The 24,633-nt window shown below is 37.7% G+C and overlaps 1 protein-coding gene across 3 annotated transcripts in view; it reads right to left on the reverse strand.

The window, feature by feature from the left end:
* LOC115216585 (X-ray radiation resistance-associated protein 1-like) overlaps positions 1-24,633 on the reverse strand; it is a 94,171-nt gene that overhangs the window by 15,403 nt on the left and 54,135 nt on the right. For all 3 annotated transcript variants that reach the window (XM_036506345.1, XM_036506344.1, XM_036506343.1), the window contains 4 exons: positions 22,840-23,222; positions 9,158-9,312; positions 4,641-4,701; positions 1,943-2,194 (listed from right to left, as the gene is read on the reverse strand). In XM_036506345.1, coding sequence (XP_036362238.1) covers positions 1,943-2,194; positions 4,641-4,701; positions 9,158-9,312; positions 22,840-23,222 — 851 coding nt within the window. The remainder of the gene's footprint in view (positions 1-1,942; positions 2,195-4,640; positions 4,702-9,157; positions 9,313-22,839; positions 23,223-24,633) is intronic.

A 24,633-nucleotide genomic window follows, 5' to 3' on the forward strand; every position in this document is an offset into this window, starting at 1 on the left:
CAATATAGAGTTTACCACATCCTATGCATGTCATGACATAGATTACATTTGCTGAGGCGCAGGTGAAATTTGATTTGATCTTCAATATTTCTCCTTGTTTGAATTGGAATTCTGAACCCTCCAGAAGGTGGGGGCATGTTCCACGGTTAGAACGTCCACATTTTGTCACTTTTGGCTCTGTTGTTAGTGGGTAAAGTCTAGCGCTGGTTAATATTTTTTTCAGTGACTTCAGTTGCTTTTTGCTTTTTATAATCTTATATGAGCTTAAAATTTCGTTCACTGTTTTGTCTGCTGTGAGGATGGGAAGGTTTTGGGTGATGATGTTGAAGGCTTCGTTGTTTCTGGGGTTATGTGTGGAGATGTACGGGAGTATTTTTAAGTCTTGTTTAGTATTTCGGCTAGTTTTACTTAACCTTTGTATATCTATTTCCTTAGCTCTTTTGATGCCTTCATTTACTAATGGGATTGGGTAATGTCTTTTAGTTAGTGTAGATCTAAGTTCAAGGAGTCTATGTTCTCGAGTGTATGTATCGGAAACTATGGTGCAGATTCTTTTTGCTAGGTTAAACGGTATGTTGATTTTTATGTGTTTGGGGTGGCAGGAATTAAATAATAGGTATTGTTTAGAATCTGTGGGTTTATAAAAGATGTCTGTTTCTATGTGGTTGTTAACTATTCTAATTAAGATGTCTAGAAAAGGGAGTTGCTTACTGTTGTGTTCCATAGTGAATTGTATATTGCTGTGTATGTTGTTGAGCATTCTTTTGAAATCAAGGAGTTGATCCATGCTATCTTGCCAAAGTATGAAGCAATCATCTAAATATCTCTTCCAGTTCTCCTTTAAGTAGCAATTAAAAGAGGCACCATATTTTTCTAGTGATAATTGGTATAACTTAAGTTCATGGTAACCCATTACGAGGTTTGCAATCACTGTATACATACATATATATATATATATATATATATATATATATTACTTTATATAATTAGGGTTCAGCAAAAAAAATTGCTTTACCACACACTGAACTTTTAGAAATAGCAGCCAAAGAATTTATCTATTTCCACTACTATAAAAAGAGTCTCCCAGACAATGTATACTCAAAAACTCACGTGGGTGGACAGGGGAAGATACAGAGCCTCATTCGTATATTTTGAATTCGTTGGTACTAGATGTCGAGGATGGTTTGTCTGTTACTCAAATCAGACGGGTATGTTCGATTTTTAGTGCTCTCAAATTTAAATTTAATGAAATCTTGTGCTGATGACGGGAATGTTTGAATAGGGATGTATTTCTAGCATCTCTATGTCTAACTAACCCAGAAACGCGTTCACAAGTAATCTAATTTTCAAGTGAACTTTCGTTATTTTTCCCTCTATGCCTACATGAATTGTTTTTGAGTATACATTGTCTGGGAGACTCTTTTTATAGTAGAGGAAATAGCTAAATTCTTTGGCTGCTATTTCTAAAAGTTCGGTGTGTGGTAAAGCAATGTTTTTTGCTTATATATATATATACACACACACACACATACACACGTGCGCGCCCACACACACACACACATATACGACAGGCTTTTTTCAGTTTCTAACCACCAAATCCACTCACAAGGCTTTGGTTAGCCCAAGGCTACAGTAGAAGACACTTGCCCATAGTACCATGTACTGGAACCGAATCTAGAACTATATGGTTGAGAAACAAACTTCTTACCACACAGTCACTTTTTACTTAAGTACCATTCTGAAGTAAGTCACACTCTACCAAAATATTACCATGCCCTGACTTGAGAATCACTGGTCCAAAGGAAAAGCATGGATGACAGTTTGAATGCTTGCAACCAAGTGAACTCTGCTAAGAACATGTGGACCAATTGAAGAGAGGAAGCAGAAAAAAAATTGGCTAAAAATTTTTAAAAAAATAACAGATGAATTTCTTCAAATATACCTGTGTAACAAAGAATGGTTGATCTTCAGTATTCTTAGGCAGGGCTTTGTCTGAAGTTGGTGATTTTGTTTGACTATCTTCAATGACAAGTGGTGGATATTCTTCGAGCGAGACAGTTTTGCTCTTCTCCTCACTAGATTCTGTTTTAAAACAGCCCTTTCTAAATGGTCGTTCCCATGAAGGTTGGGCATCTTCAATTGCCATCAACTTTTCCACAGGTACTTTGGGAACCTTTCGAACGACAGATTTAACCTATGAAGACAAAGAAAACAAAAGCAAAATATAAATTCCATAAGAATGCATATTTCATGACAAACATATATGGAATTATCAGTACTTTTACTTCCAGATATTAAGTTTAATTGAGGATTCAATAATGTGATTCTTTTTTTAGCCAGCTCTTTTTTTTTATCTTTTAGTCAAGAAGTAAGGCTGTACTCTGACCCTTGACCCTTTACAGGGCATCTGAGACAAATGGAAGGGAAAGAAGAAGGTATCCTCTAATAAGAAACCCGACCCAAATGCTAGCAAAAGAGTCGACTCTGCTAAAGGTAATCAAGTTGCATGCAGGTGGTGTTCTGCCAGATGCCCTTCCTGACACTGACCCTTGTCTGTTTCCAAGTAAGGTAATATTCCCCCCTTGGCCAGACATGTATTCATGGGAAATTGGAAATAACGGACACCACTTGCATAACGGTAACACTCATTTTACAACTACTGCATGATGCCAGGGCAAGGAGAAAATGTTTGTTCCTTCTCGAGTCATGCCTGGCTCATAAGGGCTGGTTTCCTGGTTTTCTTGGCATATAGGTTCTCCGCCTGGATGGGACACCGGTCCGTTGCAGGTGAGCTGCAAGATGCAGGAGGAAAGAGTGAGAGAATGTTGTGGCGAAAGAGTCAGCAAAAGTTCGCCATTACCTTCTGCCGGATCTGCATGGAGCTTAAGTGTTTTGCTCATAAACACACACATCGCCTGGTCTGAGATTCGAACCCGCGATCCCTTGACTGCAAGTCCATTGCTCTAACCACTAGGCCATGTGCTTCCAAGGAGACAACAGCACACACACACAGATACACATGAAGCCACAGCCATAAGCTTTCTGAATATAGTTTACCATTACTGATCTCTATTTTACTAATGTCAATTTATCATGGCAAGAATCAGTACATGGTGACATGTTTGTTTTGATAATCATCTAAGATGCATGCCAAGAAAAATTCTCAGTGGCGTTTCGTCCGTCTTTACATTCTGAGTTCAAGTTCTGCTAAGGTTGACTTTGCTTTTCATCCTTTCGGGGTCAATAAAAATAAGTACCAGTCAAGTATTGGGGTCACTGTTATTGACTTATCCCATCCCTTGAAATTGCAGGCCATGGGCCAAAATTTGAAATCAATGAAAATATGAGGAACTAAAAAGGTGGTGAGCTGGCAGAATTGTTACCATGCCAGGCAAAATGCTCAGCGACATATCCACTTTCATGTTCTGAGTTCAAATTCCACCCAGGTCGACTTTGCCTGTCATCCTTTAGGCGTGGATAAAATGAGTACCAGTTGAGTACTGAGGTCGATGTGATTGACTTATCCCTTCCCCTAAATTGATGACCTTGAGCCAAAATCTGAAATCAATATGAAGAGTCAATATGGTGAGCTGACTGAACCGTTTGCATGCCAGGCAAAATGGCTAGCAGCATTACATCTGTCTTTGCCTTCTGAGTTCAAATTCCACCAATTTGTGTGTGTGTGTGTGTGTGTGTGTGTGTGCGTGCCCCTGCTGTGTGAGCAACTGGTTGTTTTATGGTGGAACAAACGGGAATTCCATTAGAAAAGTTTTAATTGATTTTCTCGGTAACTATGGGAGCTAGGATAAAAAATACAAACTGCATTCCAATGTATGCATCCGTCTCTACATGTGTGCCATTTTTTACACAAATCCACTCAACCGTTTGGCTGTGAACCTCAAGACAATAAAGAATACAACGATCGGCCATGAATAATTTATATTATAGATTCCCCACCTGTACGGGACGCTGGGCCATCACAGGATTACTTAGTTTTGCTGGCTGAGAGGATCAGCACAATGTAAAATAAAGTGTTTTGCTCAAGGACACAATGCATCACCCGGTCCAAGAATCGAAACCACAATCTTATGATTATGTGTCCAACACCCTAACCACTAAGCCATGTGCCTCCACACAAGAGTCAAAGGAGAGTAATTAATGGTGGTGCGTAGTGAGATGTTTCATTCTTGTTGTGTGGCACCTTGAGCACTACAGCTTCGAGTCAACCAAAGCCTTGAGTGGATTTGGTTGATGGAAACTGAAAGAAGCCCATCATACATGTGTGTGTGTGTGTGTGTGTGTGTTTGTCATATTTGTGTCTGTGTTTGTCCATTTCCACTACATGATAATCGATGTTGGTTTGTTTACATCCCCATAACTTAGTGGTTCAACAAAAGAATCGATAAGTACTGGCATCAATTTGTTCAAACCCATCGAGGCAATGCCCCCACATGGCCACAGTCCAATGACTAAAGCAAGTAAAAGATAATAAAACATAAGATGTGTTCAAGTGATGGAGTCCTACCTCAAAGAAGAGAATATGAGAAGACAGTTCAATACAAGAATAGGTGTTTGGGTTAGCAAGAAGACGGTGATAGGAAGGGAAGTAAAGTAAGGGCTGAAGAAGAAATAAAACTTACTTTCCGTGAATTATTAACCTGTATCTCGAGGTGACGTTGATCCTGGTCATGGAGAGGTTTACTATAGCAAAGTAAAACAGCAATATGAGTGTATTTAAAAAAAAAAATTCACAATCTGATTGGATCATCAACATCATCATCGTTTAACATCTGCTTTCCATGCTGGCATGGGCTGGACGGTTTGACTGAAAACTACTAAGTCAGTGGGCTGCACCTGGTTCCAATGGGATTTGACAAGGTTTCTAACTCAGATCAGATGGAAAATATATATTGTCCTCTGTATGTAAATACATATGCACAAAAAGCATTACAAACACTCACTCACACATACACACACACACACACACCCATCCATCTCTCTCTTTCTCTCTCTCTCTCTCTATTTTGGAGAGGCACAAGCACCTACACGCACATATACACACACGGCAGTAACCTCCGCCTGCCGAATTCAATCACAAAGCTTCGGTCGGCTCGGGACTATAGCGGAAGACACCTACCCAAAGTGCCATGCAGTGGGACCGAACCCGAAACCATGTAGCTATGAAGCTCTCTCTCTCTATATATATGTATATATACATCTAGCCATCTATCTACCTCTATATCTATCCATCTTTCTCTCTTTCTCTTTCTCTCTCTCTCTCTGTATACATATATATATATATATTTATGTATTGTTGAAAAATTAAAATATAATTAAGATCCAGTTAAATTAGGTACTTAAATTGAGGCACCTTGCTAGTTCAGTATAATCTTCACATCCCAAAACCACTAAGTTACAGAGGCATAAACACACAAACACTAGTTGTAAAGCGGTGATGGTAGGAACAAACACAGACACAAAGACACATATACATAGATATATACATGACAGGCTCTTTCAGTTTCCATCTACCATATCTACTCACAATGCTTTGGTCAGCCCAAGGCTATAGTAGAAGACACTCTCCCAAGATGCCACACGGTGGGACTGAACTCAGAACCATCCGGTTGGGAAGCAAGCTTCTTACCATACAGTCACACCTTTCTGTCAAGGAGTGTAGGCTTGAAACATCAAAGACCTTTCCATTCTTCCCAAGTGTTAAACTAATACACATGCCTGTTGTTCCTTCACCTGTCTTCGTCTTTTGTTTTCAGTAAATTTGAACTATATATATATATATATGTGTGTGTATTGTGTGTATATATATATATATATATATATACACACACACATATAGACAGACAGATAAATGGGTGGATGGATGCATGCATGTATAGATAGATAGCTAGATGTAAATATATAATTACATCTATATTGGTCTGTGGTCAAGTAGTCGGAGACCTCTGTTTTACATGATATACACAGAGAACCTACAGCATCATCAACAACAGTGAGTTGCCTCATAACTGAAGATGAGACCTCACCACTCTATAACATGTTCAGGAGGAGGTGAATAGAAGTGACAGCAAAGGAAAGAGAAGAACCAGGATAGGTAGGATGGTGAAAGGCGGCGAGCTGGCAGAAATGTTAGCACGCCGGGCAAAATGCTTAACAGTATTTCGTCTGCCGTTATGTTCTGAGTTCAAATTCCGCCAAGGTTGACTTTGCCTTTCATCCTTTCGGGGTCGATAAATTAAGTACCAGATACGCACTGGGGTCAATATAATCGACTTAATCCGTTTGTCTGTCCTTGTTTGTCCTCTCTGTGTTTAGCCCCTTGTAGGTAGTAAAGAAATAGGTAGGATGATGAAAGTGAGATGGTAGAAACAAAGTGAATAGAATGAGCAGATAGTATAAGGGCTAGTAAAAGGAGTAGATAAGTGTGATTAAGAGATGTGTTGATATATTGAAGTACGTATCATGAATTGGGACAGATTTGATTGACTCTACCTCCATGCTAAATTTGTGGCCTCATGCAAATACCAAAAATTAATATTTGCATGTTGTAATACCTGCATATTGTGAGGTGGTACCAAAAATTTTCCAGATTATTACTGTAGTGCACCAACAGATGGCAGCACATGGTTTCAAATTTTGGCATAAGGCCAGCAAGTTAAGGGGAGTGGGGAAGTCCAACCCCTCCTCAAAGCAGTAGGGTGGTGTAAACAGGCAGTGTCAGAGCTATGCCGTCGGGAACTTCAGTTCCTTGTAGGGCAACCCAAGGCGGATTGGTCTGGCACCGAACGGTATTAGGGCCGCAGCCTGGCCAATAGGGCTCTGGTGAAAATTCCAAGAGGCGTCTGATCGGCAACCGGCGGTTTCGGGGTCGTTCTGTCCCTGCATCTGTGGAGACTCCACAGCAAACAGGGTGCCCCATCACTCAGGATATGGATGCGGGATGTCGGGGACTGCTTGTGAATTCAATATTCCCACGAAACTTCTATGACCAGAGAAGAAGCCGGCTCAACCCGCCCTGGGTGAACGCCGTCACAAGTATATATAAGCAAGTAGGAGTGGGGAAGTCAATTACATCAAACTTAGCAGTCAACTGGTATTTATTTTATTGGCCACAAAAAGATAAAAGGTAAAGTTGACCCAGTGAAATTTGAATGCAAAGTAGACAGATGAAATACTACTAAGCATTTTATTCAGCATGCTAACATAACAATTCTGCCTGCTCACCACCTTGTCTGCAAGTTACATATTGATAATTTTGTTTACAAACAACTCAAATATTGACAATGAAATAGTAGTAGTAGCTACTGTTAGCCAAGTAAATGTACATAGCATATTAGTTAAAGTGTTCAGTTCGCCATCATACGAGAATAGGTTCAATTCTTGGACCAGGCAGTATGTTGTCTCATTGAGAAAGCCACTTCCTTTCACACAATTCCAAACTACCCAGCATTAATGAGAACCAGCTGATCCTCCTGGATATTCTGTTACATCAAAGATGATGGAGATGAGAGATTGTTTCTGTCTGCTCATTACCAAATATTCATTGGAAACAATTAGCAAAAGAAAGATACAAGGTGGGTGGGCTGAAAAGTTCCTGGTTTTGGGAACCCAAAAAATACAGGAGGATCACTTAATTATTTTATTTGACATATTCCCCTCTTAGACTCACACACTTATTGCAGTGATACTTTCAGTTTTTCTAAGCTCTGTAAAAGAACTTCAAAGGTTGGGCCTACAACCAGGCCTTTTGCAATATCCTTAAAGTCAGGAACTTTTCAGTACCCCCTCATATGTGTATGTTTGTGTGTGTGTATCTATTTACATATATATATATATATATATATATTTGCGATGGACTGGCGTCCCGTCCAGCTGGGGGGAACACATATGCCATAGAAACTGGCCCCATGAGCCTGGCTAGGCTTGAAAAGGATGAAAGAAAGAAGAATCCTTTTTTCCCTCCTTGTTTTTTCTGTGTATCTTTCTGTCGAAGAGCGTAGGCTCGAAACGTAAAAGACTTTTTCTATTTCTATTCCTGAGCGCTATACTAATACATTTGTTTGTTTGTACTCCACCTGCCTTCGTCTTTTGTTTATTTTTGTAAACTTTCCCGTTATATATATATATACACACATACACACGCATACATAAAATCAGTTAATTATGATTTTATTCAACATATTCCCCTCTTAGATTCATACACTTATTGCAGTGGTCCTTCAGTTTTCTTAAGTCCTGTAAAAGAACATAGAATGTTGGGCCACCAACCAAGCCCTTTGTGATACCCTTAAAGCCAGGAACTTTCTAGCAACCCTTTGTACATGTTACTGAGCCATACTCATTTATGATAGCTAGCTGTAGTTGTCGTTGGCCAGGCAGACAGAGGCAGCTAGAGTAATGTGTGTAGTCAGAATGTTTAACACAACCACAACTTTGCTCCAAGATAAGACCTCATTACCATGCTATCTTCAGTCATCTGAAAGCATTATACTATTAGTTTCAAATTTTGGCACAAGATGAGCAATTTTGGTACAGTGGATAAGTCGATTACATCAACCCCAGTGCTCAATAGGTACTTATTTTATCAACCCCGAAAGAATGAAAGGCAAAGTCAACCATAACAGAATCTGAACTCAGAACATAAAGACAGGCGTAGGAGTGGCTGTGTGGTAAATAGCTTGCTTACCAACCACATGGTTCCAGGTTCAGTCCCACTGCGTGGCACCTTGGACAAGTCTCTTCTACTATAGCCTCGGGTCGACCAAAGCCTTGTGAGTGGATTTGGTAGATGGAAACTGAAAGAAGCCCATCTTATATATATATGTATGTGTGTGTGAATATGTTTGTGTGTTTGTGTTTGTCCCCCTAACATTGCTTGACAACCGATGGTGGTGTGTTTACGTCCCCGTTACTTAGCGGTTCGGCTAAAAGAGACCGATAGAATAAGTACTAGGCTTACAAAGAATAAGTCCTGGCGTCGATTTGCTCGACTAAAGGTGGTGCTCCAGCATGGCCACAGTCAAATGGCTGAAACAAGTAAAGGAGTACAGGAGAAATACTGCTAAGCATTTTGCCTGACATGCTAACGATTCTATCAGCTCACCACATTCAAAAGCACTATAATATTGCTCAAACTTACCAAAAAACATCAACACCAAGTCTGTCACAAAGAGTTGCAGTCATCATGGAAATTTCCTTCTCTCTGGTATTCGCCATTATTGGATTACCAAACAGAAATATCTGTTGAATCATAGGCCAATCTGCTACTGCCATTAAAGCTTCTTGACAAAACACCTGAAAATACACAAATAATGTGTAAAACAAACCTGAGCTACAGAGACATTCACACATAAATATTCACTTGTTTGTTTTATGTGTGCTTTTCTAAGTTAGCATGAGACGGATGAGAACAAATCGAAGCACTAATTCACAGCCTGATGCCATGCCTGCCACTAAGCCCTATCTGCTTTATAAGTAACTAGCAGTATCGCCCGGCGTTGCTCGGGTTTGTAAGGGAAATATTTATAGGCGTAGGAGTGGCTGTGTGGTAAGTAGCTTGCTAACCAACCACATGGTTCCGGGTTCAGTCCCACTGCGTGGCATCTTGGGCAAATGTCTTCTGCTATAGCCCCGGGCCGACCAATGCCTTGTGAGTGGATTTGGTAGACGGAAACTGAAAGAAGCCTGTCGTATATATGTATATATATGTATATATATGTGTGTGTATATATATATATATGTGTGTGTATGCGTTTGTGTGTCTGTGTTTGTCCATCTAGCATTGCTTGACAACCGATGCTGGTGTGTTTACGTCCCCCGTCACTTAGCGGTTCGGCAAAAGAGACCGATAGAATAAGTACTGGGCTTACAAAGAATAAGTCCCGGGGTCGATTTGCTCGACTAAAGGCGGTGCTCCAGCATGGCCACAGTCGAATGACTGAAACAAGTAAAAGAGTAAAGAGTAAAGAGTAATAAGCATTTTTAGAGAGTTATAGCCAAAAAATAGCAAATAAATGCATTAAAAATGGAAAAAAATTATGGTAAATTTTTTTTAAATCGTTGACATTTTTAGAGAGTTACTTCCCTTATATAATAGTGAAAAAATGCATTAAAATGGTAAAAAATGATGGTAAATTTTTTTTTAAATCGTAGACTCATCGTAGACGCGTGCTAATACCCAGAAGGGCTCGATATGAATCACGACTATAAGATACCCAGTTTTGGTTAAACTGCACCGCAAAATGTGGGAGTAGTTAGGAATCTAAATCATAGGAGATAGACACACAACTTCACTTTTATATACAAAGATAAATTGTTGTTGTTTTTTATTCCACAACCACTTGTACTTTTAATGTCGTCTTCAGGCAGAATTTGATGTAACATAAAATATGACAAAGCCAGAACCTAGAAACTCAAGGTACAGTCTATTTGACCCAGTTTTCATCTACCCCGTTTCATTCACAAGGCTCTGATTAACCTTACGCTATGGCAGAAAAGTGAAGGTACATGATCAAGTGTTTAGAGTATAGGACAAATGATCACAAGGTCATGGTTTCAATTCCCGAACTAAGTGGCACATTTCTCTTCAGCAAACCACTTCATTTTATATAACTGGTACTCATTTTCAGCTGAGTGGTCATGTTAATTGCTAAAGAAGAGCACAAAATAATGAGTAATTAGAATGGTGATGGAAAGAGGGTGATGGATATCAATAAAAGACAGACCAGGGCGTGGAGTGAAGATAAGCAGCACAGGTGAGTAAATAGATAGGTGCATCTGATTCAAATAGATTTGATGAAGCCTCTCCTTACTGAAGCATCATGATACAGAGGAAAGTGTAATGAGATACAGGGGAAGAGAGTTTACAGGGGATAAAGTATGAATAGATCTAATATTTGGATCTTTTCGGTTTGAACGGCAGTTTTTAACATAATTTCTAGGTAACTAAAAAATTTTAAACTTCATATACTGGTAGAATGTGTTTATAAAACATCTTTTTCTCTTGGCTTTATTGAGAAAATTCTATGGTTTGTAAGATATTTGTTGCTTTTTTTTCTTCAATTTCTGAAATTTCAACCAATCACTGACGTATTTGAGGTAAAAAACATTCTGTGCCATATGAATATGTCCCTCGTTTAAGAAACAGATTGGGTTTATTTACATTTGTGAAGAAAAAAAGATACCCTTCCCTCCACCCCTAACCCTAACCCTAAAATAGATTGAAATGCAATAGATCGATACTAGGGTCATAATTATGGGTGACAATTTCATATGACACCACTGGAAAAAACTGCCGTTCAAACCAAAAAGATCCTAATATTTTCCTCTCATTTCATAGATGACTGGTTCAGTGAATGGGAAAAGATGATCCAAAGATGAAAGGGTTTCAAAAATGACTAGATAAACAGTAGGTAGTGACTTAGCAGGTACAAATGGGCAAATGCCCAGATGTAGATTTACAACAGAGATATCCCAGTGAAGGCACATGGCTCAGTGGTAAAAGCATTAGGCTCATAATCATGAGATAGTGAGTTCAATTCCTTTCTAGGTGTCATCCTATGGTCATTCATGACTGGGGAGGGCCTTTACCCTTTTTATCTTAGCCTTCATCACTACTCCACTCCATTTTAATATAAATTTCGCCAAGTTTGGTCCCAGGTTTACCGGTTGTTTCCAGTACCATATAGCGTAAGTCAAAACATCTCATCTATCTTTACGTTCTGAGTTCAAATTCTATTGAATCAATTTTGCCTCTCAGGGTTAAAATAAATTCCAGTTGAGCACTGGGGCTGATGTAATTGACAAGCTGCCTAGCACAAAACTGCTGGCCTTGTGCCAAATTTTGAAACCATTATTATTATCATTATTTTCCTTGCACAGCTTCTAATGCTAGAGATGTACTACGGTGTCAGCTGTTCACTACCAGTGAACTAAGGTAACACCATTTATTTTTGAGCACCTTCTGGAGTATTCAAGCGGTTCCAAGCAATGCTGTTTTCTGCAAGTGCTCCACCCTTATTGCAGCCTCAATTTGTTCTATCTACTTCTCAAGATTTTTGTTCACTGTTCCCAGGGCTCCGACAATTATTAGAACCACTGCCACCTTTTTCATCGACCGCAACTGCTTAACCTCCCAAGCTAACCTGTCATATCTATCGACTTTTCTTTCTTCCTTATCACATACCTTGTTGTCAGTTGGGCATGATATATCTATGATCCAGCATAGTTTGCTTTCTTTCTCAATTAAGACTATGTCTGGCTTCCTATTCTCTATGTCATGGTCGCACTGAATCACAAAATCCCACAGGATCTTTGCATTATCATGTTCGATGTTGCCTTCAGTTTTGTGGTCATACCAACTTTTTACTCTGTCAAATCCAGAATTGTTGCAAAGTGTCCAATGGATAAGCCTTGCTATATTGTCGTGGCGTCTCTTATATTCCTTCTGGGCTAGGGTTATACATTGACTGGTAATATGCCATACGGTTTCACCATTTTGTCCACAGATTCTGCACTTATCACTTTCTGATGTGTTGTCTATTCTATATTTTATTCTATATTTTAGTTTGTTCTTAGTGCTTGCTCTTGGGCAGCACAGATTAAAGCCTCCGTTTCTGGTTTTAAATCACTTTTAGTTATCCACAGCCATTTTTATCTCTGTCTTATCTTCAAGATCCCTAAGAAATTGTCCATGCACTCTTTTCTTTACCCACCTATTTTCAGTTTCATTCGTTTTCAATTGCTTGTACAGTGCTTTATCTTTGCAATCTTTCATCCTACACAGGCCTGACCTTCTTACTTTTAATAATAGTGGTTCTGTGGCATTTTTACATACCATGCTTTGTTGTTTTCTTCTGCTCTAATGCTGTGTTCACATCCAATCAGCCCTCTTCCCCTTCTTTTTCTTGGTACATACAGTCTGTCTGTGTCACTTTTTGGGTGGAGTGTCCCATATCTAGAAAGCAACTTCTTTGTCTTTCTGTCTAAGATGTTTAGATCATCTACTGTCCATGCAATTACCCCTGCTCCATATCTAAGGAGTGAAACCGCCCAGGTGTTGATAGCTTCAATCTTATTCCGTCCATTTAATTTTGACTTAAGGATCAGTCTCAGTCTGCGCAAGTACTCCACCTTAAATTTTTGTGTCATTTCTTTCTCTAATTTATCCATTTCCCAAATCCCCAAGTATTTATAGCCCGTCTCTTCTATCTGCATCATAATCTCCCCTGATGGTATCGATAGCCCGTCCAGACATTTGATTTTGCCTCTCTTCAAGACTAACACACCACACTTTCTCAGTCCGAACTCCATTCTGATATCAGCACTGAAGGTATACACCGTATCAATGAGGGGACTGACTTAGGCTTCATCTTTACCATAAAGTTTGAGGTCATCCATGAATAACAAATGGTTGACTTTTTGTTGGCGGATTTTGAATACATACTCAGCCTTTGCTTTCTTCAGAGTCAGTGTTAGTGGTATCAAGCACAGTACAAAGATCAGTGGGGACAGTCACCCCCCCTGGAAGATGCCCCTCCTGATTTCTACTATTATTATTATTATTATTATTATTATTATTGAGTGAGAGAGCAGTTCATTATTATTATTATTATTATTCTATGTTTGACTTTTGCTTTATATTTGTACAAGTTGGCTCCAAGTCTCACCAAGAGACCTCAAGAGACAACAGGTTGGAAGTTCATGTTGTTGTTATGCCTAGTGTGCCATATATTTGGGGGTTGGGGGGGGTGTACTAGTGAATGTCTAAAAAAAAAAACGAAAATTATGTTTGTTTTAAACCTTGAGATTACATAGAAAGTATTTTGCATAGGATATGAACATAGAAAGTATTTTGCGTAGGATATGATTATAATAATAATAATTATTATTATTATTATTATTATTATTATTATTATTATTATTTTATATATATATATGCATAACAGTTTAGACTGTTAGAAAAAAGAATTCCTGAAATCAGGCTACAAGTAACTTTAGATGCCAGGAACCTTCCTAAGTATCCTAGCTCTCCCTAATAATACTGTTTTCTGGAGCTGCACTAAACTAGGTTTTATACCTATTTCCTCTATCTAACTGTTCAAATCATTATCATCGTTATTATTGTTGTTGTTGATTTGTGTCTTTTGCTAATCACTATTAATTCGATTGATCATGAAATTATATTTGGTGATCATAGGAATAGCCATTTCCTCTGCTTTTTTCTTTTCTACAAAAGAGAGGAGAGAGCAGAAAAGAAAGACAGGAAAAAAGATAAGAGGTCATTGAAAAAGATAAAGACATGCTCAGTATGAGACTGGCTAATATGTGCGGAAGCAAAAAAAAAAAATAATTGCTAGAAAACAATCATATCAAATGGTAAATAAAATACTCAGAGTCACAAAGCAAAAGAGACTGGATCATAATTCAGATGAGGCCTTTGTTGAAGATTTAATAAAATATTAATTGGAACAAACAAATGAAGCAACAGCTGTATTTATTATTTACTTCCTTGTGTTACTACATTTCCATTTCATTTTATTTTGCTTTTATTGTTACCCAAGTCATGTTTCTTGAAATTGGAAACTCAGAATGAATGAATGAATGAATAAAAGAATGCATGCACATGTGCATGTGTGTGTATGTGTGTAAGCATGCATAAATACATAACATATATATATATATATATATATATACACACACACACACACACACACACACACACACACACACACATATATATAATATATATATATTATGTATATGTGTGTATGTGTATGTATGCATATATATATATATATATATATATATACATATATTAATAAAAGACGGGTAAAATTTATTAATTAAATTAATTAATTAATTAATTAATCAATTAATTAACAATTTTACCAAGTAGATCGGTATGTTAAAATAACCTTTATAGGTAAAATTATCCACATAATTATAATTAGGGTTCAGCTAATTGCTTCACCACATACAGAAATTAGAAAAAGGAGTTAAAAATCCCATTTCTACTAACTACTGTAAGAGTCTCCATGATGGTAAACATATATATATATATGTATATTTGAATTTTCTCTGACTCCTCAGATTTTTTGAATGCTGGACTACTGGTTTTAAATTGATATTAAAATTAATATTAATTTATCTCCCTCAATTTTTAAATATATATATATATATATAATTATGTGAAATAGAAAGATGAATAATCTTGTAGTGGATTATCAAAGTTTAACCGATACCTAGTAGCAAAAATCACAGCAGTGAACAGCACGGTTGGAGGTACAACCATCTGGCGTTGCAACCGTGCGTGGTGCGATAATTGAAATAAACATTATTGGTGAATTGAAGAAATGGAGCTAACGCAGATTGAACAGAAACGTTTTATTCATTCTACAACGTGTTTCGAAAGGCACAAATTACCAAATCCGATTGAATAATGGGACCATATTGTGTCTTTCTCTTCAGGAAGAAAAAAGGAACCGTTGGAAAAACAAAAACAGAACAGAGGCAGAGCAAAAAACAATCAACTGTGCTCCTAAAGCCCATGGCGAAACTCATGGGCTCTTGGAGCACAGTTCGATTTGTTTTTTGCTCTGCCTCTGTTCTGTTTGTTTTCCAACGGATTTCCTTTTTCTTCCTGAAGAGAAGACACAATATGGTCCCATTATTCAATCGGATTTTGGTAATTTGTGCCTTTCGAAACACGTGTAGAATGAATAAAACATTTCTGTTCAATCTGCGTTCAGCTCCATTTCTCAATTCACCAATAATGTTATATATATATATATATAAAATAATGTGTTACATTACTCGTAGTCATGTAACATATTATTTTATAGATAAATTTCCTCTATTACATAATATTGAGGTCTCTTTCTTTCTTTTGTTATCTTACCATTTTAACAATATACATCATCATCATCATCATCATTCATTTAGCGTCCGTTTTCCATGCTAGCATGGGGTTGGACGGTTCAACTGGGTTCTGGGAGCCCGAAGGCTGCACCAGGCCAGTCAGATCTGGCAGTGTTTCTACAGCTGGATGCCCTTCCTAACACCAACCACTCCGAGTGTAGTGGGTGATTTTATGTGCCACCGACACAGGTGCCAGATGAGGCTGGCGAACGGCACGATCGGATGTGTTTGTTACGTGCCCGCAGCACGGAGGCCAGTCGATGCGGTACTGGCTACGGCCACGTTCGGATGGTTTTCTTGTGTGCCACCGGCACTGGTACCACAAAGATACAAATTCCATTGATGTTCATCTATTTTGATTTGTTTTGATTGATTTTCACTTGCCTCAACAGTCTTCACAAGTGTCACAAGAAGGAAGGTATGCACAGGTGGACTGACTACGTCCCAGGTAGGGGCCACGGGTTATGGCCTGACTAGTCTTGCCGGGTCTTCGGATGGTGTTTTTATGTGCACCGACACAGGTGCCAGATGAGGCTGGCAAACGGCCACGATCGGATGGTGTTTGTTACTTGCCCACAGCACGGAGGCCAGTTGATGCGTACTGGCTACGGCCACGTTCGGATGTTTTCTTGTGTGCCACCGGCACTGGTACCACAAAGATACAATTTCCATTGATGTTCATCTATTTTGATTTGTTTTTATTTGATTTTCACTTGCCTCAACAGGTCTTCACAAGTGTCACAAGAAGGAAGGAAGGTATGCACAGGTGGACTGACTACGTCCCAGGTAGGGGCCACGGTTATGGCCTGACTAGTCTTGCCAGGTCTTCGGGTGGTTTTTTTATGTGCCACCGACACAGGTGCCAGATGAGGCTGGCGAACGGCCACGATCGGATGGTGTTTGTTATGTGACCGCAGCACGAAGGCCAGTCGATGTGGTACTGGCTACGGCCACGTTCGGATGGTTTTCTTGTGTGCCACCGGCACTGGTACCACAAAGATACAAATTCCATTGATGTTCATCTATTTTGATTTGTTTTGATTGATTTTCACTTGCCTCAACAGGTCTTCACAAGTGTCACAAGAAGGAAGGAAGGTATGCACAGGTGGACTGACTACGTCCCAGGTAGGGGCCACGGGTTATGGCCTGACTAGTCTTGCCGGGTCTTCGGATGGTGTTTTTATGTGCCACCGACACAGGTGCCAGATGAGGCTGGCGAACGGCCACGATCGGATGGTGTTTGTTACGTGCCCGCAGCACGGAGGCCAGTCGATGCGGTACTGGCTACGGCCACGTTCGGATGGTTTTCTTGTGTGCCACCGGCACTGGTACCACAAAGATACAAATTCCATTGATGTTCATCTATTTTGATTTGTTTTGATTTGATTTTCACTTGCCTCAACAGGTCTTCACAAGTGTCACAAGAAGGAAGGAAGGTATGCACAGGTGGACTGACTACGTCCCAGGTAGGGGCCACGGGTTATGGCCTGACTAGTCTTGCCGGGTCTTCGGATGGTGTTTTATGTGCCACCGACACAGGTGCCAGATGAGGCTGGCGAACGGCCATGATCGGATGGTGTTTGTTATGTGCCCACAGCACGGAGGCCAGTCGATGCGGTACTGGCTACGGCCACGTTCGGATGGTTTTCTTGTGTGCCACCGTACTGGTATCACAAAGATACAAATTCCATTGATGTTCATCTATTTTGATTTGTATTGATTTTCACTTGCCTCAAAAGGTCTTCACAAGTGTCACAAGAAGGAAGGTATGCACAGGTGGACTGACTACGTCCCAGGTAGGGGCCACGGGTTATGGCCTGACTAGTCTTGCCGGGTCTTCGGATGGTGTTTTTATGTGCCACCGACACAGGTGCCAGATGAGGCTGGCAAACGGCCACCATCGGATGGTGTTTGTTACTTGATATATATATATATATATATATATATATATATATATATATCATCATCATCATCATCATCATCATCGGTTAACGTCTGTTTTCCATGCTAGCATGGGTTGGACGATTTGACTGAGGACTGGCGAACCAGATGGCTGCGCTAGGCTCCAATCTGATCTGGCAGAGTTTCTACAGCTGGATGCCCTTCCTAACACCAAGGTTGCCCTTCCTAATGCCATATATATATATATATATACATATATATATATATATATTATATATATATATATATGTATGTTTATATGTGTGTATGTATGTATGTATGTATGTATGTATGTATGTATGTATGTATGTGTGTGTGTATGTATTGTCAATGCATCATATATCCGAATAAGAAGCACAATCTAAAGTATAGAGCAGTAAAGTATTAAAGCAATAAATTTTAAGTCTTTAGAGTGTGTTTTTTATTCAGATATATGATACATGACAACTATTGGTCACTCTATGACCAGACTTTAACTTTATTGCTTTAATATATATACATATATATATATATGTGTGTGTGTGTGTGTATAGGTATGTGTGTGAGAACATCCGGCAAGTCAAGTGAGACTATAACCTGTGGCCTATGTCAGGGGTGTAACCAGCTCTGTTAAGCATACCTTTCCTTCATTGAACACTAAACTCTGCTTGCGAAGACCTGTTGAGGCAAGTGAAATCTAAATTAAAATGAAATTCGATGACTGGCATCCGTGCTAGTAGAGCACTTAGAGCACCATCTGAGCATGATCATTGCTAGAGCAGCTGACTGGCTTCCATACCAGTGGCACGTAAAAAAGCACCATTCAAGCATCGTTGTTATTAACATCGCCTTACTGGCACGTGAAAACACATTTGAGTGAGGTCATTGCCAGTGCTGCTGGAGTGGTTCCTGTGAAGGTGGCACGTAAAAAACACCATTTGAGCGTGGCCTTTGCCAGTACCACCTGACTGGCCCTCGTGCCGGTGGCATGTAAAAACACCCACTACACTCTTGGAGTGGTTGGCGCTAGGAAGGGCATCCAGCTGTAGAAACACTGCCAGATCAGATTGGAGCCTGGTGCAACCATCTTGTTCGCCAGAGCTCAGTGAAATTGTCTAACCTATGCCAGCATGGAAAGCAGATGTTAAACAATGATGATGATGATGATGATGTGTGTGTGTATGTATGTGTATATACATATATATATATATATATATATATATATATATATATATATAATATATATATATATATATATAATTTCAACAATTGAGGGTAAAATTAATTAATTAATCAATTTCACCAAGTATTCAGTATGCAAAGGGACCATTTAAGGCGAATTCAAATTATTACATTATATAAAAGGGCTTAGTAAAATAAATTACTTTGCCGCATACTGAACTCATTAGAAATAGCAGCTAAAAAAACTTTTTTAAAACTATTTCTAATACTTAAAGAAAACCTCTCTCATATAGTGTTTGCCGGGTTTATATATATATAAATTGGAGAAAAACCACTATTATGTAAATCAAACAATGATAGACATAAATCATACCATATAGAAAAAAATGGAATATATGAAATGTATGATAAAACATTTACCTAGATCACAATAAAGTACATAATAATAAATAAACAGTATATAATTAGTAAATAGACTACGTACGTTTCGTGGCTATATCTTCAATTCGAATTACAATTAAATTGAACTTTAATCGATCCAAAAATAATTCAATTTAAAAGTATAGTCACTCCTCAGGTCAACAATAATAGTTAAATAAATACTTATTTTTAATAAATAATCAAACAGAATTAAAAAATATATATCTTGAAGAAATAAAAACATGATTCTTCTTATAGAAGAAATTCCGTTGACTAAATTTTAAACTTAAAAAGTAGGACAAAGTGTTTATAATACATTTATAAAGTTAAAAACCTAACGTAAAAAATAGAGTACTTAGATAGAAATATATATTTTATATGTAAAGATATATTTTAGCTTTGAGAATAATCTAAACAAACTATAATATATCTTTACTGGAAAAATATAAGAGTCCAATTAATTAAAACAAAAATACTTAAAATACATCATACACTTAAGTTAAGCTAAATTACTATAATTTAATCTATATTCATTAATTAATTAAATTATATATTAATTTATTAATTAAATAAACATCTAATTTGATCAGATTCTAACTATGTACTAAAAACCCTATACAAACATGTGTAGACTTATAATATATCTTATATCAATAATACTGCAGCCACAACCCTGCAATAGTATTTTGTATATATTTCAAAAATATACTAACAAATAATTTAAACTCGTTATATAAGTAAATTAATTTATGTCTAGAACTAATATTTCACTCATTGATAGAGTAAACAAAGTACTTATTATTATTATTATTATTATTATTATTAAATTCAATAGTATATAAAGAAAAAATTTAAAAAAACTTTTCACTACCTATACTATAATATTCTATGTTACAAACTATTTCACAAAACAACCACAAATAATACTTTTAGATTTTAGTTACATATAATAATTATAATAATAAGAATAATTAAATAAATGTACGTTTCTTAAATTATAATTAACAAATAAAAAAATTAGAAATACATATTTTTTTTTATCAATAATCATATAAATTTCACCATTTTTTATCAAATAAAATGTATACTTATTCTCTCGAAGATATTTTATGAAGTAAAAAGTTTTAAGAGTGGCTGTGTGGTAAGTAGCTTGCTAACCAACCACATGGTTCAGTCCCACTGCGTGGCATCTTGGGCCAGTGTCTTCTGCTATAGCCCCGGGCCGACCAATGCCTTGTGAGTGGATTTGGTAGATGGAAACTGAAAGAAGCCTGTCGTATATATGTGTATATATATATGCATGTGTGTGTTTGTGTGTCTGTGTTTGTCCCCCTAGCATTGCTTGACAACCGATGCTGGTGTGTTTATGTCCCCGTCACTTAGGGGTTCGGCAAAAGAGACCGATAGAATAAGTACTGGGCTTACAAAGAATAAGTCCTGGGGTCGATTTGCTCGACTAAAAGGCGGTGCTCCAGCATGGCCGCAGTCAAATGACTGAAACAAGTAAAAGAGTAAAAGAGTAACTTAGAGTTTATATGTCTAGATCTAATATTTCGCTTATTAAGGGAATAACAAAAGTACTTATTATTATTATTAAATTCAATAGTACAAAAAATAAAAACTTTTCACTACCTATACTATAATATTTTATGTTACAAACTATTTCATAAATCAATCACACTTAATACTTTTATATTTTAGTCCACATATAATAATTATAAGAAGAAGAAGAATTAAATAAATGTACGTATCTAAATTATAATTAACAAATAAAGAAATTAGAAATCCATATTTTGTCAATCAATAAGCATATATATTACACCATTATTTCATAAATAAATTGTATATTTATCTTTTCCAAGATATTTGATGAACTCTTAAATAATGTAAATAATGTAAATAAGGTAAATTTATTTTAATATGGGCTAGCACCACCTTTGGCAGTAATTACAGCTTGAATTCTACAAGGTATGAACTCGTTCAAAGTTTGAATTGTTTCCAAACGAATTTTTGTCCATTCTCCAGCTAAAAGTCTCCAGTTCTTGTAGTGATGATGGTGGAGGATATCGACTCCTTACTTGATTTTCTAAACTGCACCATGAATGTTCAATAATATTGAGATCTGGAGACTGTGGTGGCCAGATAAGATGTTCAACTTCACTAGAATGTTCCTTGTGCCATTCAGTAATAACTTTAGCTGTGTGAATTAGTGCATTATCATCCTGAAAGATTGCATTTCCCTCCAGAAACAATTCTGCAACCATAGGATGAATTTGATCCCATAAAATGCTTAAATAGTCTTGACTATTAATTCTGTCAGGAAGGAAAACCATTGGGCCGGTGGATTTCCAAGATACAACCCCCAGATCATCACAGATCCTCCTCCATGTTTAACAGTTAGAAGAAGGCAGTCTGTGCCAAATGGTTCTTTTGGCTGTCTCCACACATATACCTGGTGGTTAGAGATAAGGTAAAGGATGACTTGTCCAAGAAAATGATATTCTTCCACTGCTCCAGGGACCAATTCTGTAGGTTTTTACTCCACTCTAAATGCTTTGCAATGTTTGTTTTTGAAAGTAGTAGTTTTCTGATTGCAGCCCTCCCATGAAATCCGGCTTTGTGCAGCTCCTGGCAAACAGTTTTTGTGGAAACTAGGTTCTCAGGGTGATCATTAAGCTCTGCAGTAATTTTGGGAGCTGTACTTTTGTGATCCTTTCTAACAATCCGTGCAAGAGTCCAACAGTCCCTATCTGAAAGTTTTGGTTTTCTTCTGGAGTTTTGTTTCGATGTGGAGGCTTTTTCCCTCTTTCTCAGAGGCTGTCATTATTTTCAAGACTGTACTTCTTGATACACCAAACATTTCAGCTGTTTTCATTACGCTAGCGCCTGCCATACGAGCACCAATAATTTGACCTCTTTGAAAGTCCGATAGATCTGTCATTTTAATGAATTTTAATTACCTTTTTCTGATGATATCTGAAAAGAAACAGCAATTTTAGCAAAACATATTAAGCAACACTAATAATAAATTAAAAAAATATAAAAATAAACAAGTTTTTGACGTCTTTATAGATATTTCAAAATTATGATGCTAGGTGTTTCCATTATTTTGTCCAACCCCTGTATATACATACATATATTACATACAGACAGACGCACAGGTGATTATATACATACACATATAAGTTTCTTTCAGTTTCCATCAACCAAATCCACTGAGGCTTTAACTGGCCTGGGAGTACAGCAAAATACATTTGTACTTGCCCAAGATGCCATGCAGTAGGATCTAGGGCAAGTATCTTCTACTATACTAAGTGACGAAAGGATTAAAATATATAAATAATTATTTTAAAAATATAAAGAATAAAAAAAACCACCTACATTGTTGTGGGCAAGGTTGAGAATAGTCAACTGGGAAAAAGGTATCTTATATTCCTTGTTTTCTCTCACAGGTCGTGTACTGTAGCAATTACAGGTCTTGCTTTGCATCTCTACAATGGGTGCTTCACTTTCCTCTGATACCTGTTCACTTGACTCAAAAGAATACACATCAGAAGTGAACTCATCAGACTCTACTTCACATTCCAATTGAGAGTCAGTTGGATGCAGAGGATCAGCATCTAATTCTACTGCTGGCGTCTGCGGTGGTGATTCTTCTTTGACTTCCTGCTCTATCCCAAGCAGATTAAAGGATTCGAGAGGAACTTCCTCATCAACCAGCCTATCAGAAGTTTCCTTGAGTTTTGACAGATTCATGAATAATTCTGGTGGAAGAGAAAAAAAAGGGTGGAAGAAGTGCATTATGTGAAGACTGGAACTGATATTATGAATTGCACAAGCTTGTGTGTGTGTGTGTGTGTGTATGCAAGCATGCAAACAGACATGTATGTCTGTTCTCTGCCTGTGTATACTTGTGTATGTGTATGTCTGTGTGAATATATGTGGCAAATTCATGCCTTTGAGAGCTTTCCATTAATTAAACAAAATCTATATCTTTGCACATTAAAGTATAAATCATAAAACCTCAATGTAAAATAAAAGGGTAAAAAACATTCCATCTAAGCAACTGATGCACAGAAAAAGGAAGTTCTCCACTCTTTTTTCTGTATATCAGTGATGTAATTGAAAAGGGTTTACATTCTTATTACAGCCACAGTGAGACTTTCTGATATTTAAACATATATATATATATATATATATGTATGTATTTTAATGGGGAAGGCCGGTTTATGGGATTACCCTGCGTTTCCTGTCCATAAAGGGTTTAGCTTTATGGCATACCATCAGATCCCAAAACCTGTTGGCCTAAGACCTCTTCAAAATATGGGGGAGGAGCGAAAAGCCTCCCTTTATACACACACACACACACACACACATATATACGTATGTATATATTTATGATGATTGCTTCATCTTGAAAGATGATAGCTGTCCCATCAACACACACACCACACCCCATCACATAGTACATTAACTCCATTGATGAGCCCTTAGATCACTTTTAAGAACAGCTGCTGACTGACAAGGTTTAAAACACAAGTGACATATTACTTAAGTTTCTTCTATATCCTTGCCCTTTAGAATCTGATTCTGAAGGAATGTTTTTGTGAACTAGTATATGTCATTTAAGTCCAGATATTGTCTTACAAGTTTTTTAACATTAGATACATGTTGTAAGAGGTGGTTGGTGTCCAAGATCATAACCTATCTGAGCATTACGATTTTCATGTGACTTCATGTGGTTCACGTATCCTGCTTTTGACAATAGAACACGATCACAGCGTCGGCTGCGGGGTCACTCTGAAAAGCTCTATCTGCAACGATTTCATCTCAATCGAAGGAGAGGGGCTTTCTCCGTCCGGGTTGCGGATCCGTGGAATAAGCTGCCAGACGAGATAGTGAAGATGCCGACGACCACTCAGTTCAAAGTCTCCCTTGACCACAAATGGCCTGAACTCTTTGCATGAACACCACCCTGTACATAACTCCATGTCCCCCTACATGGCCTTGCTCTTTGCTTTTTGAGCCAAAAAATTAACTTAACTTAACTTAACATATAATATATACCCAATGTTCACTGTTCATTACAGTTCTAATTGTTCCTTTGCGACAGGTCTTTTTAAGTTCAGATGGCGGAATCGTCTTTTTTTCCCAGGCATTACAACCAGTCCTAAC

This window comes from Octopus sinensis, linkage group LG10 (genome assembly GCF_006345805.1).
Source record: "Octopus sinensis linkage group LG10, ASM634580v1, whole genome shotgun sequence".
Classification (NCBI taxonomy): domain Eukaryota; kingdom Metazoa; phylum Mollusca; class Cephalopoda; order Octopoda; family Octopodidae; genus Octopus; species Octopus sinensis.